We start from the raw sequence: 16,351 nt of genomic DNA on the forward strand, positions 1-16,351 counted from the left end.
CATAGTTGCTGTATCCAGGACTGTATGTAAGCTTCTGAAACCAGCCCCCAAGCCTTTCTGTGTTGGAGGGAAGCCTTCTAGCTTATCAGTGGTATTGGTAAGCACTAGGTAACCTGTCTACCACATAAGGCATGGTTCTGGCCCAGAAATTGTAGTTATTGGCTGTTTGGGCAATCTTTTCCATCTCTCTCAACTTTATGATTTAAAAGCCTGCATTTGCACTTGTTTCTGTCCTGTAACTCGTCTAGTGCAGATACAGATTCTTAGTTTTAGCACTTAAATCTGCTTATTCATGCTCAGCACTTGTTCAGAACTTGTAAGCACTAAATAAGCTACTAATTACTATAGCACTCAACCTTCCTCATTATCTAGAGGAAAACAGTTTTTGGCACTTACTTTTTCTCACTTGCTTGAGGAGAAAAATAGCTCTTGTACTCACTTTCCTCACTTATCTGGAGGAAAATAGTTTTTTTATTCAGACATGTCCAAGAGTCAGCTCCCAATGTTCTCTCCTGTCTATCTGATGAATAAGGGCATCTTGAGGCAATGTAGAAATTGCCTCATGTACACAGACAACCCTCTCCTCCTACCACCCAACACTACAACCTGTGAGAGATGCACTTATCTAGCCAAACTGGAGGTAAAGCTCTCTCCAACCAAGACTGAACTTGACAGTCAAGAGGAGAAGTTAAACATTTGCACCACACTCATCACATAGTCTTGCTTAAATCTACACCATCAAAATCCACACATAGTAACACAAACACATACGCAGAGGCTCTCAATAATAATCTAAGTAACAGAGACCTCCAAAGTAGAAATGCAAGCAACATCCACCCCCCAACACAATCCAAATGACGCATAGCCCACAGACTCAGTGTGCCACTCAGCCACAGCAAATAAGGCAAAACAATATACTGAACACACTAGTCATAGGTGACTCTATAGTTAGGCACACTGATGTCCCACTCACCAGGCTAAACAAGGAGAAGGTTACTGTCAGCTGCCTGTTGGGGGCCAGGATCTGCCACATAACCCACACACTCAGGTCACTCCACAACAAGTACAAATATGAACTGTTAATCCTCCACAAACGAAACACTTGTAACGAAATAAACCCAACAAGCCTTGGATCCTGGTTAAAAGTTTTCCTTTATTGCATAGCACCAACAAAATCCGCACACAGCAAAAAAACACACACGGCAAGGACTAAGCGCTTTCACCCTAGTAAACAGGGCATCTTCAGAGTACTGAATATACACTACCATCATCCTTAAATAGCAAACAATTCCCTAAATTGTACCTTATTGCTTACTTACATTGTTAAACTTAATTAGTTAATTAATAATCAAACTGAATTAAAGGCGGAAAGTAAAGGTAAATGAACATGAAACTCGGATTTTAGTTGCTTCCCTAAATCTGATGTTTAAATGTGAAGGAAAAAATTCTCTACATATATATATGTTGTGTACAACTATATATGTGTATATATGTGTATATTTCTCACAATTAAATAGTCATTCAGATGTTAAATATTAAATAATAAATAAACATCTATATTACTGGTTCGTTTTATTAAGTGTAATTTGTTAATATAGCAGCATGGTATGTATTTATAAAATGTTTTGTAAGGAAACTATAAAAATTAAGTTTTGAACTGTGACATCCGTGAGAGCTAAAAATAAACGTAAAAATAAACATACAATGTGTATTTTATTATATGTGTTTAATATAAAAATATTCAAAAGTGTTAAAAAAATGTTTATATTATAAAATTCACACAGTATCGCTGAATGTATTTTGTAATTAGGATGTATATTTTATAAAAAACAATCTAATCTTGTTTAATAGTATAACAATATTAAAAATTGTTGCAATTTTCATAATGTTAAAAAATTATGTTGAAATTCATCTAAAATTTCATCTAGAATTTCATGTGTAATATATATATATATTTAGTTAACATTGTTATATTAAATAATAAATAATAATAAAAACTGTATGAATGTTAATAATTCATAATTTAACCATACTTGTAAGATAATTAATAATATAAATGTAGTTGTAAATGTATATATAGTTAGAAATACAATATAAATCCTACCTTAAATATATAGAGAATCAAATATATAAAAATAAATATAAATATACTATATTATAAATTTTAACATAATAATGTAATATGTGTACTCATTTAATAATTTATGTACAAGTAACATGTATAATTTAATAAATTAATAAATTAATTGAACCATATAAAATATGAAAAATTGTAAAAAATGATAAGAAATATAAAAATTATTACACATTTTGTGAAATTAGATGGTGTGACGATATGTAAAGGCACTATTAGATGTTAACCACTAACCTTTAAAAATTATTAATTAAATAAACATTAAACAAATTTTATATAATAATCAACCATTCAAATAAACTGCGATCTAAGCTTTAATATGCTAGATATCGAAATTTGTTCATTAATGCCAGGCAATGTTGTGGCATTTAATCTGAGTTGCCACAAACATTCCTTTGCTTCTAAAATCATCTTTTCATCACCACCATTGTTTTCTTTATTAAATGTTCTGTCAATAATAAAAAATATAAATCTTTTAAAATTACAACAATTGTTACTGTGGTTATATAAAGCACTAGTTATTTTATGTTTTTTTATATCACGTAAATGTTCACTAATCCGTGTTTTGAGTTTTCTAATAGTTTTCCCTACATAAAATGCATGACAGGCAGTACAGGATGCAGCATAGACGACCATTTTTGAATTACAGTTGCATAGCCCTGGACATCTAATAGTCTTAACATAATTGTAAATATAGAGGTAGGGGCCATCATTGATGAATCTACAAACATGACATGCTCCACACTTGTTCATTTTAGAATTTTTAAACACATCATAATTACTATGCTGTTCAAATAGATTCTTTAGGTTTCTACCTCTACTAAAAGTTATTTTAAGTGTATTTCCTATTATGTCCCTAAATTCTTGATTTAATTCCAAAACACTAGTCCAGGCTTCTTGCATAGCATTAACTATTTGTTGAGAGCAGTTATTAAATGGTAAGATAAAGGTGTCATGTCTTGAAGTAGATGGTTTCATTTTTGTATTAATATCAGTGGAAAGAGAAATAATTGGTTTGTATAGTGTACTCCTTTTAGTTAAAATTTCTCTACTCATCTCTTGAACAATATCAACAGGGTATCCTCTAGCCAAAAACATATTAATAATTGTCTCCAATTCATTTTCAAAAACTGATTCATTACTCACAATTCTGGACAGTCGAACCATTTGTCCTTTAACTAAATTCTTTTTCTGGTGTATAGGGTGACAACTATCAAAATGTAAAAATGAATTTGAGTATGTTTTCTTCCTGTAAATACCTGACTCAAACTTGTTGTCATCCAAACAGAGCGTAATGTCTAGAAAATTAACATTATTAACAAACACATGACTAGTAAATTTTAAAAAGCTTGTAGTTTTACCCAGAAAAGTGATAAACGCATTAAATTCATCTTCAGATCCTTTCCAAAAAATAAGGATATCATCTAAAAAGCGTAGGTATAACAAAACTTTGTTCCAAAAAATGCTTGTTATAACATGTTCAGACTCCCAGTAAGCTAGGACCAAATTAGCATAAATGGGGGCACACCTGGCCCCCATAGCTACCCCCTTAATTTGTCTAAAAACATTTTTGTTGAAAAACAGGAAATTGTTCTCTAACACCAATTCTAACATCTCAGTAAGTAATCGGTTTTCAGAACTGTTATGTTGATTATATTTATTTAAGCATGCTTCAAACATCTCCAATCCTTGATCATGGGGAATAACTGTAAATAAATTAACAATGTCCACAGTAGCCATTAAGAATTTAGTTCTAAAATCAAAGGTAGTCATGAATTGCCTGATAATGTCAAGACAGTGCCATGAATCTTTTATAATGTATGGTATGGAATTCAAAATAGGTTTACATTTGAAATCAATATAGGCAGCCAAAGGTTCTGTCTTAGATCCTTTGGCTGACACTATAGGTCTAAACGGAGGATGATTCATGTTTTTATGAATCTTGGGGATCCCAAATATAGATGGAGTAGTTGGGAATTCAACTGAGATGAAATTATAAGTTTGTTGATCTATTCTCCCATCCATTAAGAATTCATAAAACAGCCAATCAATCTTAGTATAGGCTTGATTGATCTCATTTCTACTAGCTTTTTGGTATGTTTCATTGTCTTCCAACATATTGGACATCCTATTGTTGTAATCAGCATTAAGCATAATGACTACTCCCCCACCTTTGTCCGGTTTCATTATTCGATATTTGTTTGAATCTGTAAGTTCTCTAAGACAAAACTTCTCTGATGGTGTCAAATTACTCATATTAACATTATTGAATTGTACAATTCTTCTAATATGTGATTCACATAACTTTTCGAAAATCTGAATCAAATAATTTTGTGGGGGTATGAAAGTACTGTGACATTTGAGACTCAAATGTCTATAACTTTGCAATGGATCTCTTGTGTTGTGAAAAAATATTTTCAAATTTAAAAGTCTGGTATACATTTTTAAATTTGTCAAAACCTTACCTACATCTAATCTAAATGTAGGTACAAAGGTGAAGCCTTTACTTAATAATTGTAAATATTTGTCATCAAATTTGTGTCCTGTAAAATTGTAAAAATTAAACCCAGAAAAGGAAGAAACAGAACAGTCATTCATCTCATTATTTTGTAAAACTTCCACACAATTCTCACTCAGACTATTCTCTATCACAGGTAATTCTCTTATTATCTGTGTATCTAATGTGGGATATAGTAATTCGATATTATTTGAACCACTAGTTTCCTCAGTAAACACTTCTATATAGTTAGAATTTAATATGGTTATCTCTGCCATGAGTGAGTTCTGTGAGGTTGATTGTTGTGGTATCTGTGAGTGTATTGATTCTGGTTGCTCTGTTGCTCTCTTATCCGTTCCGATCTCCTCAGAGATGGAGGTTCTAAAAAAACAGGTTGAACTTCATCATTAAAATTGAAATTAACCTGATTGGTCCTTACGTTATCAATATTGGGACTTAAGTCTTGTCTGTTCCCCATAACTTGTTTTCGGTTTTGAATTTGCATGTTCTTGTATTCCCTAAAATGGGTATACGCTTTGTTGTTGTTGTAATCCCTAGTATCTCTTTCTATTTTATTCTTTTTAATATCCAAGCCCTTATTAATGTACCTGTCAATATCCTTAAAGATGTTATCTAACCTGAATTTATTATGCTCATATAGCAAATCAGCTTTAATGTTGCTATCTAAAGTGTTCAATTTCTCCTTTAAAACATTCAGTCTGTCATTATTATTACGAATAATCAACCTTAATAAATCTAAGCCAGTTCTGTCAAAGAGATGCAGTAATTCTGTAAATATTTCCGTGCCTTCCAGGAAACCATGCGGTAATTTAAACAGGCGTAGCCCCTTTGGTACCTGTTTTAACTCAAGAGAGCGTTCCAGGAACGCATTGTCCATCTGAAGTGATTTGTAAGTTCTTAAAGTTTTTTCAAATTCTAAAAATTGTGTATTCAGCGTACCCATATGTCCTGACATGATGGGCTGTCTCTTGTTTAAAGATGGGGCCGTAAGAAAATAATTCAAGTCCATATGGGATGTTTGGTTATTGTTAGAACAAACAGTGCGTGTGGTCTGATTCCGTTCCTCAATAAAATGAGACCTGGTTGACCTGTTGGTACAAGGTGGTGCATTTACATCTTCTTTGCCTGACGTCACGCCGTTGTTTGATGGACTTGTAGAAGGTTGCCTAGTAACCAGCTTCTGAACGCTTGTATTTGGAGTGGAATGTAGCGTAAAAAGTTGCTCTTGGGATTCAGATATTATAACTTCACCCTCAACTGTAGGGTTCTTAAGTTGTTCATGCAAGGTTTTAATTAATTTATTTGTAATGTCTAAGTGCTCTTGTAGTAAACGCTGTATATCCATGTTTTACAGCCTAATTCGGAAGCCGTTAGATGACAGCACTAATAACGATTAATAACAATGTTACAAATATATATATATATGTAGAGAATTTTTTCCTTCACATTTAAACATCAGATTTAGGGAAGCAACTAAAATCCTAGTTTCATGTTCATTTCCTTTCCTTTTTCACCTTTAATTCAGTTTGATTATTAATTAACTAATTAAGTTTAACAATGTAAGTGTTAACAAGGTACAATTTAGGGAATTGTTTGCTATTTAAGGATGATGGTAGTGTATATTCAGTACTCTGAAGATGCCCTGTTTACTAGGGTGAAAGCGCTTAGTCCTTGCCGTGTGTGTTTTTTTGCTGTGTGTGGATTTTGTTGGTGCTATGCAATAAAGGAAAACTTTTAACCAGGATCCAAGGCTCATTGGGTTTATTTCGTTACAAGTACAAATATGACTCTGTCATTGTCCGTGTTGGTGTGAATGACCTGAGATGTACCTCCCTGGGCTACCTGAAAAGAGACATGGAAGAGTTCTCAGATTTTGTAGCCCAGGCATGTATGACCCTAGCCCTGAGTAGCATTCTGCCTTCACCCAGAATGATACCACAGTACAAGGACAAAATGAATGACTTCAACAATTGGCTAAGCTTCTGGTGTTATTCTAAGGGGATCCAGTATCTGTCTGCATGGGATGACATGGCTGACAGACCATGATGCTTTGCCAGAGATGGCCTGCACATGTTGCCCCTGGGATTACGGACACTGGCTAAGGCTCTTGCCGCCCCTATAGTGCCTTTTTTAGGCATGGTTCAAATGACAAATTCACCACCATAACAGGAACAGGCAAGCAAAAACTGAGGGTAATGCTACTCAATGCTAGAAGTGTAAATCTCAAAATGCACACACTCAAGGCACTCCTTAAAATGGAGAACATCAATATCTGTACAGTGACTGAGACCTGGTTCAAGGCTACAGAGAGCACCCCTGCACTACCTGACTACAACTCATACCACACTTTCTGGCCATGTAACAGAAACATCAAAGGTGGAGGTGTGTCCATATTCATTAAGGATATCCACACCTCCAGGCTAGTTGCTCAGCATAATGCATCCGAGGTTATCCAAGTGCAACTACCTCTGGGCAAAACTGCAATCCAAATTGTAGCTTGCTACAGATCCCCCACCAAGCCCCAGGATTCCAACTCCTCTTTTCTTGATGTACTGGAAAATATTAGGGTTCAGCCAAACACCCTAATAATGGGCGACTTCAACTACTCCACCATTAACTGGGAAAACTACTCATGTACCAACTCCTTAGCTCAAGGCTTTCTAGAATTCATAAACTCCAATGCCCTGGATCAACTTATCCACACCCCCACCAGGGGCAACAATATCTTAAATCTAGTCATTACCAATATGAGTGACCGGTGTTCCACACCTGAAGTCAACTCCCCATTGGTCCAATCCGACCATAAGCTAATCACCCTTGATATTCACATCTCGCCCCCACCCCCCATTAAGGAAACCACAGTAAAATATTTCCCCAAAGCCAACTTCATGCTTCTTAAGACAGAAGTGGTGAACGTAATGACACCCATGCAGATGGACAATACAGTTACAACTGCTGAATCCTACAAAAATGCACTCTATAAGCACTTACAAGAGTGCATGGATCGTGCTATCCCAAACCGAACCAAGACGCTATCCTCCAAAAAAAGGAAGCCAATCTGGTGGTACCCTGCCATAAACAAAGTGTACAACAGAAGGAAGAAACTGTTGCAAAAGAGAGTAAAATCCCATGAGTGGAGGAGCTCCCTGGTCAGCCTCAGTAAGAAGCTGAGATCCCTTATAAGATCCTCCAAAGCTAGCTACGAAAACAAAATTGCCACTAATTCTAAGGACAACCACAAAGCTTGAAAATGATGTCAAGAATCTCAATGGCAACACCCAGATCTGCTCTGAGCTACAGCACAATGGCATGAAAATTACAGAGCCAACTGATATTGCCAACATTCTGGCAGATAGGTTCAGTGCTAACTTTACTCCCCTCACCCACTAAAGGGCCCATATCTATACAGGAAGAATGTAGAGTCCCTGTAATCACAACTACACAGGTAAAAGCTGCACTCTCTAAAGCCAAAATCACAGCATCCATGGGACCAGACAACATCCCAGACCACGTTTAACATGAACTTCAGAACGAACTGGCTCGTCACCTAAGCACCATGTTCAATTATAGCCTTGCATCAGGCTTTGTGCCCACTGAATGGTGCACAGCAACAGTTATCCCACTCCACAAAGGGGGAGCCACCACTGATCCTGGGAACTATCACCGTATTAGCCTGACGAGCCTGGTCTGCAAGGCCATAGAACGTATCATTGTGGAACTCATAAACAAAGACATGGGTAACCTCCAAACTCTGGATCCCACCTAGTTCAGGTTTGCGAAAGGCAGATCATGCCTCCTGAACCTGATTGACTTCTTTGAGGCAGTCACCAAAGCCGTAGATGAGGGTAAGGTGGTTCACACAGCCTATCTTGACCTCACCAAGGCTTTGAACACCTTCCCCCATTCTGGAATTATAGTTAAACTCACTAAACTAGGTATAAATCCCTACATCTCAAGATGGGTTGCCAACTGGCTCACTGACAGAACCCACACTGTAAAAGTTGCAGACTCCAAATCTGACCTCAAACCAGTGACAAGTGGAGTACCACAGAGTTCAGTCCTGGGACCTCTCCTGTTTGGTATCTACTTCTCTGAAGTACAGGCTAACACAGAAGGCCTCTGGCTAATGAAGTTCACAGATGTCTGCAAACTAGAAGCCATAGTCAAATCCCCAAATGATGTGGACATCCTACAGAAGGGCCTCGCTGAGACAGATGCCTGGTGTCAGAGCCATGGCCTCAAGCTCAATGCCAAAATGTGTAGTCACCCCCTTTGGTAAAACCTCTGTACCCATGAACTACCACATAGGCAACAATCTACTTAACACAGAATGTGTGATAAGAGACCTTGGGACCCAGGTGGATAGTAGTCTCTCTTCTGATAGTCACATCACCACAGTAGTCATGAAGTCCTTCTACGTGGCACACCTCATCATAAAAGCGTTCTCAGCCAGGAAAAAAGAGGTCATTGTTCCCCTTTACTCGACACTCATTAGACCCATTATAGAGTACAACGTCCCTTTTGGAATGTACCTCACAAAACATCTGCAGCAACTGGAAAGGCCACAGAAGTACCTCACAAAGAGGATTACTGGCTTCAAACAAATGTCCTACACTGACCGTCTCAAAAAACTCCACCTTTACTCCGTAGCATATCGCCTACTCCAAGGTGATCTCTGCCTAACATATAAAGCTATGTCAAACCCAGAGCTGTTGGACATGCTACACCTAAAGAAATCCCAATCCCTCCAAGCTACACACTCTAGGGACCTAAACCTTGTCACCACAATAAACAGGACATGCTGGAGAGATAGATTCCTGTCCCAGTGACTTCCCATACTCTGGAACAGGCTACCCATCTATGTCAAACAAAGTTCTTCAATAGCACTCTTCAAGAAAAATCTTGATGAGTGGATGGGAAATATAAAACACACCCCAGGGATCACTTCTGTGTCTCTGCTCGACAGTGGCACAGGAAAATAACTTTCTTGGGTGGCTTAAGCCAGGGAACCTTGTTGGCTAGGCTTACATAGGCCCAAGATGGCTATTTCCCAGAACATTCCCTTTTCTCTGAGGTATCATGGTCTTGCAGTTGGTATATATAAATTTGGGGACTGCGGGGGGCTTTCCCCCAGTAAAAAAGAAGTTTAAAGGAGAAGAGAGATTTTCAAGATTCTCTCGTCTCTGTGATTTTCAGACGTTTTTCAGGATGTCAGCACTTGGCACTTTGCATACATTTCAATAGGGAGCTCATAGCTTCACTTTATTAATTCCATATATGACAATTAATTGAATAAAATTCCACTTTCAGCATGTATCCCTCTAAACAGTAGGCCAACCTGAAAGACCTCAGAGACTCCTGACCAAGAAAATTAAAAACAAAGTAACTTAACTTATCCCCCAAATTAAAAATTCTCCCTTGATATGTTCTGTTTTATATATGCTCCTGTGAGATCTCTTTGTTTTTTTTGTGCTGTCAAAGACCTTGTACTTTTTCATCTGTTTCTCCTCCATAGCACCATTAGTACAACTAATACTTGCATTAAAGACCTAAAATTTCACTGTCACGTTAATAATAAACCCTAGTGTGACAGGTCCTTAAACCGATGCATTTCCTGATTTTGGAATATACTTCCATTACACATCACTGAAATTACTTAACAACCTTCAAAATCAAACTTGATGAATGGATTGAAAACCATGGCTTTACACCTGGAATATATGGGAACAATCTGCTTGCCAGGGAACCCTAACAATTTCCTAATACTTTTGGGTGATATGACTAAACGTCTTGTGGGTCACTTTGTCTGCAAGCTTAGTATGACCCTATGAAGAGTCAATATCTCCTGGGATAAGAACATTGACTTTTCCCAGGTGATATCTTACTGCTGTTCCAAGAAGTGGTTATCAGCAGGTTTGTTCTATTGTACTTTTCTGCATACAAAACAGAAAATCCAGAATTGGTAGATCTATCTACAAAGGATGGCACTTTCAGAAAATGTATTTTATGAACTTTCAACTTCTCTACCTCAGTTGCTTTGACTTGTTTTATTTCATTTACAGTCTACTGGCATTGGGATCTTCTCTGACTATTCTATCATTTTGTGTTGTCATTCATTACTTTCAGTTTACTATTGATTACCTCTCTATAGCTTTTAGTTATTTTTCATATTATCATTATTTACTTTAGTTGATAATTTACTGTAGATGGGGTGGTACCATTCATTTTTCTTTAATCTGTTTCTAGTTTGTACAGACCAACTAGCCATATACTGCAAGTGGATAGGATGATATTTCTGCCTTTGCTGGAAAATTCCATGATTTAGAGAGTGTCCCATACAAGACCTTTTCAAATATGACACAGGATGAAGCTGGAATCTCAGCTCTTTCATGAGAAAGTAACTCCTAGAAGTCACTGTATCCCAGGTATAAAATGTCAAAAGCTTAATTCTTAGTTTCAGTGATTTTGACTCATCCAGATTATTGTCAATGACTTTTTATGTTAACTGGTCGCAATTGACCAGATCATGCATCATACTGGCTGGTGTGCTCTTATGTTTCTTTCCTTTTTTCCCCTGCTGCCTTCGGATCATCAGCTGACTCCTGACAAATTAATTCATTCATTCATTCCCCATCACCAGGGTGACAGTCAGCCAGGAGAAGCCATCATTCCAACAGTCATTAAGGGTGGTTAAGTTTTTCTTTTGATTGCTTGTCCTAACCATCAGCATACACTTGTCCAGTTCTGTGAAGTCATACAGTGAGCTGGCTAGAGACGCTGCCCCCTCAATTCTTCAAGGGATGTGTCCCCCAAATAACCCTGTTTCACTAGAAAGCATGAGCTTTGCTTTTTCCAGTCTTCACTGGTGAAATTGCACCTAGTCGATATGCCTGTCTGAGTGTTTACATTTCCACAAGAGATGAATAGGTTCATAGGTTCATAGGTTCATACTAGGCTATCTGCCCAAGGGCATTTACAAGCCTAGCCCATAGTTTTGTGGCTTACGCCACCCCTTTAGAATGGGGAAATATACCCATTATTTTGCTGTGCCTCTGTCGAGCAGTGACACTGAGGTAATCCCTGGGGTATATCTGCGATCTCCCATCCATTGGTCAAGATTTCTCTTGAACAAGGCCAGCGAGGTGCTCTGCCTCACATATACCGGGATTTTGTTCCACAGCATAGGGAGTCTTTGGGTGATGAATCTATCCCTCCAGCCGCGTCCTATTAATAGCCGTGTCGAGGTTTAAGTCTCCACCCTTGTGGCTCTGATGGATCTAGATTTTTGAGGTGAAGCATATTCATCAAATCTGGGTTTGACATGGCCTTGTATGTTAGGCAAGGTCACCTCTGAGCAATGATGGCGACTGAATAGAGCTGGAGTTCTTTCAGTCGGGCAGCATAGGACAGATTTTTGAGACCCTTTATCCTTTTGGTGAGGAACTTTTGTGGCCTCTCCAGCTGCTGCAAGTGTCGGGTCAGATACATTCCGAATGGGGCATTGTACTCAATCATTGGTCTGATGAGTGATGAGTAGAGGGAGACAATGACCTCCATTGACCTAGATGAGAATCCCTTCATGATAAGGTGGGCAATGTAGAAGGTCTTCCTAACTACTTTAGCTACATGGGTGTCGAATGACAGACTACTATCAACCTGGGTCCCCAGGTCCCTGATAACTTCTTCTGTGCTCAGTGGATTGCCACCTATTTGGTATCTAGGGGTAACCTTGTTTTTCCCGAAGGGTATGACTATGCATTTTTTGGCATTTAACTTTAGGCCATGGCTCTGGCACCAGTTATCCGTTTCTGTGAGACCCTTCTGAAGGATATCTGTGTCAGATGTGTTTTCTACTATGGCGCCCAGTTTGCAGTCATCAGCAAACTTTGTCAGCCATAACCCTCCTGTGTTTGCTTGTACTTGAAGTAGATGCCAAACAAGAGTGGGCCTAGGACTGAGCCCTGTGGGACACCACTTGTGACAGGCTTTGAGTCTGACATGGCGCCAGCAACTCTGACCCTGTGGGTTCTGTCACTCAGCCAGTTTGCAACCCATCTTGTGATGTATGGGTTAATATTTAAGCTGATGAGTTTTCCAAGGATACCAGTGGGGTATTGTATCGAGCCCGCCAGATCGAGGTAGGCTGTATGGACTGCCTTTCCCTCATCAATGGCTTTGGTGACTGTTTGAAAAAGTCAACCAAGTTTAAAAGGCATGATCTGCCTTTGACAAAGCCAAACTGGGTTGGATCCAAAGTCTGCAAATTCCCTATGTCTTTATTTATGAGGTCCATTATGATCCTCTCCATGGCTTTGCAGATAAGGCTTGTCAAGCTAATGGGCCGGTAATTTCCAGGGTCGGTGGAGGCACCGCCTTTGTGAAGTGGGACCACAGTTGCAGTGCGCCACTCCTGGAGTGCAGTATCCAGAGGTAAGGCTCTGATTAAACAGCTGTCCTAGCTGTGGGTTTAATTGGGACACACAACTTCACTCCAGTGCCAGAGCTACTAGCTGAACTCCAATTCCCACTGTGCCATGGAGACAGAGGTATTCTCATGTTTTGTGTGAGCTTGGAAAACATTTTAAGGAACTGATAATGGAGGGTACACTTTCTTACTTTTTCTACCATTTTAGTACCTGGGTAATCTCTCTGTAATTATCAGGTTTAATTTTACTAGAGAGATATGCGAATACAATTTAAATAATTTGCCTAGAGTCACACAGTTTATGCCTAGGTGTTGATGAAATTTACAATCAGGTCTAGAGGTGTGCAGTCCAATCCCTTAATTACTATGCTATACTATTCAATTAACTATAATACACCATGATTACTAATGAGATTCTGGTCATAGCCACATTGTTACACATCTGAAATATGAATGTCGAGAAATTCTCAACTGAAAGGAAGACATCCAAGTAGAAAATATATAATAACTAAGCTCTGATCAGACAGAAGTTATCGTAACACTTTGTAGCACATAGAGATTTAGTTGGTTTGATGTACTAATAGAAAAAAAAAGGTAAAAAAGTAGGGATGTAACATGTTTCACGGCTTTGAGAACAGTAAAAAAAACAGTGATGCCATGGAAACAGTGGCCAAAAGCTAAGCGTTAATGGTGTTAAAACCTGTCAGACACCTCACTTTATCACACTGCTTTTTTGGGTGGGTGTGTAATATGTTTTCCAGCTTTTAAAGCTGTGAACATTTTTTAGACACTGTTCTTTGTCAGCTATTGTTTGCACTCTTGCAGTAGATTAGAGCTTGGCAGAGCTAAAAGGTTCTTAGCAGAGCTTTGTTAACCACCTTTCTTACATTAGACAGGTCATTAACAAAACTGTTCTTTTTCACAAATTAAGAGAGCAGTTGAAGTGCACATCTACTACATGCTGTTTGATTAAAATAATCAACATTGGCATTTCATTTTTAAAAATGACCAGCAATGTTTATATTAAAATCAATTGATTTGGTTTTAGTAGACAAACCAGTATTATACCATGACCCCCCCCCCCCCAAAACATGCACGCTGATTGGCCAGCGTGCCCGTTGTAAATCAAGTTATACTAATGGAAAAAGGTCCGGTCGCCCGGACTTTTTTCCATTAGTATAACTCATTTTTTTAAAACACTGTCTCGCTATGTTAAATGGGTTTAACATGGCGAGACAGCTTTAAAATAAACGGAGATCTCCGTTGCTTATTTTAAACTCATATGTTAAACCCATTTAACTTAGCGATGTTTAAAAGGAGAAAGCAAGATCTCCGTTGCTTTTTGGTGTTTAGCTATGTTAAATGAGTTTAACATAGCGAGACAGTTAAAATAAACAGCGGACATCTCCGTTGCTTATTTTAAAACTGTCTCATGTTAAACTCATTTAACATAGCGAAACACTAAAAAGCAACGAGATCTTGCTTTCTCCGTTGCTTTTGCCCAACTCTGATGTACTGCGCGGGCGCGCAGTACATCAGAACTACCCATGATGCCAGACATCTGCGAAGTGCAGTAAACAGGCATTATACTATGCCATTATTTAAGAAAAGTAATAGTTTCTTTTCTTAAATAATGTCATTATAATAGCAATAACCACTTCTGCGTGTGGGTATGCTAAATTTACCCACGGTTGGCTTTGTTTGGTCCCTGGGCTTCGCTCGGGACCAAACCATGCCAACCGATGGGTAAATACATTACCCACACCAGCGTGGGTTATTGCTATAATAAGTTCCTGCAAAAATATGAGTGTAATGGACCTACTGCACATAAAGGAATTATCACCATGATGGATAGTTAGTACACTGTTTAAAGGACCACACCGATTATTTTACTGTGCTTAGCATCTTAAGAGTTTAGCATAGTTTAAGATATCTGTGTTACATGTTGTAGCAACTATACAGGTAATGAGTAGCTTGTGTTCCTATTTGTAAGAGTGGGCCTGACTTTCATCTTAACTTATTGCCGGGGGGGGGGGGTAATGGCAAGCCAGCACCCTACCCCTACAACTTACAAATAGAATTAGTAGAAATATGGTCTGACAATATAGCTAATTATAATGTGGGCCCCGAAGCATAAGCTTTTCATTGTAAAAGTCATTCAGTTGTCATGATTACTAGATATTGTAAAAATATACATATTTTTATTTAAAAGGCAGTGTGTCATATTCCATTCTTGACCTAACTTTTCTGACTGTAACATAAAGCATAGGTTACATTCATAGAATTGCACTATTAGCCTACAGACTTGATTTTAGCAGTTAGACTTCCATCAAAAATCTGGTTTGATTAAATAAATCCTTGAAATTGTTTTCAGAGAACTTGCCCATTTCTTACTGTGTCAGTCACTATTTGTTTAAAAGTCTGAATATGATAGCAAGTTTATTAACAATGTTTAATTTTAATCTGTTGTGGTAAGATGAACACTACGGTAAAATGAAAATTAATGACCTGCACATTTAATTTATAGTATCTTCATCGCACGCATTGCTTTATTATTTTGGAAGAAAACAGTGCACCGTACCTCATTATGGGAAATGTTTTTTCAGTTATTAGTTTTAAAAAGTCTTCTTGACAATTCTACACTGAAAGGGTCTGTGACACAGTCAGTGATATGTTTTTAAGTGATATCCATGGCAAATCATACTAGATGATATTATATCATCAAAAATATTCTTATAAGTTTAAAGCAACACATTTAACAATCCTGTGAGTGTCTTAGTTGAAGTTGTTAATAAGCTGTTACTAAGTGTTCCACATTTTGCCCATTTGTTCCCCGTTATAAGAAGTAGTATTCTAAATGTTGGAGATGGAAAGTTGAGAGCCATTCATTTCACAGTATTATTATTACTTTTCTTGGTCTTGACAGATTTTTTTAAAGAACTCTTCAAGCATAAGCAATGGTGGAGCATTCTGGATTGGATTTACTGATCAGAAAGAAGAAGGAAAGTGGTGCTGGGTAGATGATCCAGCATGCAACACACCGAATGTAACGTGAGTATACTGAAGTGGAAGTAACGTTTTATCATTGTTTTGTATGGTCTGCTGCAGGAAAGAAAGGTAAACAGATTTAGACACATTATAAAAAGTCCAAAAGCAGATAAACACACCAGCGGAAGCAGGAAACAGCGTGAATAAAATGAAAACAAATATCAAAGTCACCATATACGCTGTTCCATACGGCAATAAAACGTCTTCAGTATAACAAAGCAAGTTA

The 16,351-nt window shown here is 37.8% G+C and overlaps 1 protein-coding gene across 1 annotated transcript in view; it reads left to right on the top strand.

Moving 5' to 3' along the window:
- LOC122808148 (CD209 antigen-like protein E) overlaps positions 1-16,132 on the top strand; it is a 454,065-nt gene extending 437,933 nt beyond the window's left edge. Inside the window, exon 5 of the mRNA XM_044079119.1 lies at positions 16,004-16,132. Coding sequence (XP_043935054.1) covers positions 16,004-16,132 — 129 coding nt within the window. The remainder of the gene's footprint in view (positions 1-16,003) is intronic.
- The last annotated feature ends 219 nt before the right edge of the window (positions 16,133-16,351 follow it).

This window comes from Protopterus annectens, chromosome 8.part0, assembly GCF_019279795.1.
Source record: "Protopterus annectens isolate FY-2018-M chromosome 8.part0, PAN1.0, whole genome shotgun sequence".
In the NCBI taxonomy this organism is placed as follows: Eukaryota; Metazoa; Chordata; order Ceratodontiformes; family Protopteridae; genus Protopterus; species Protopterus annectens.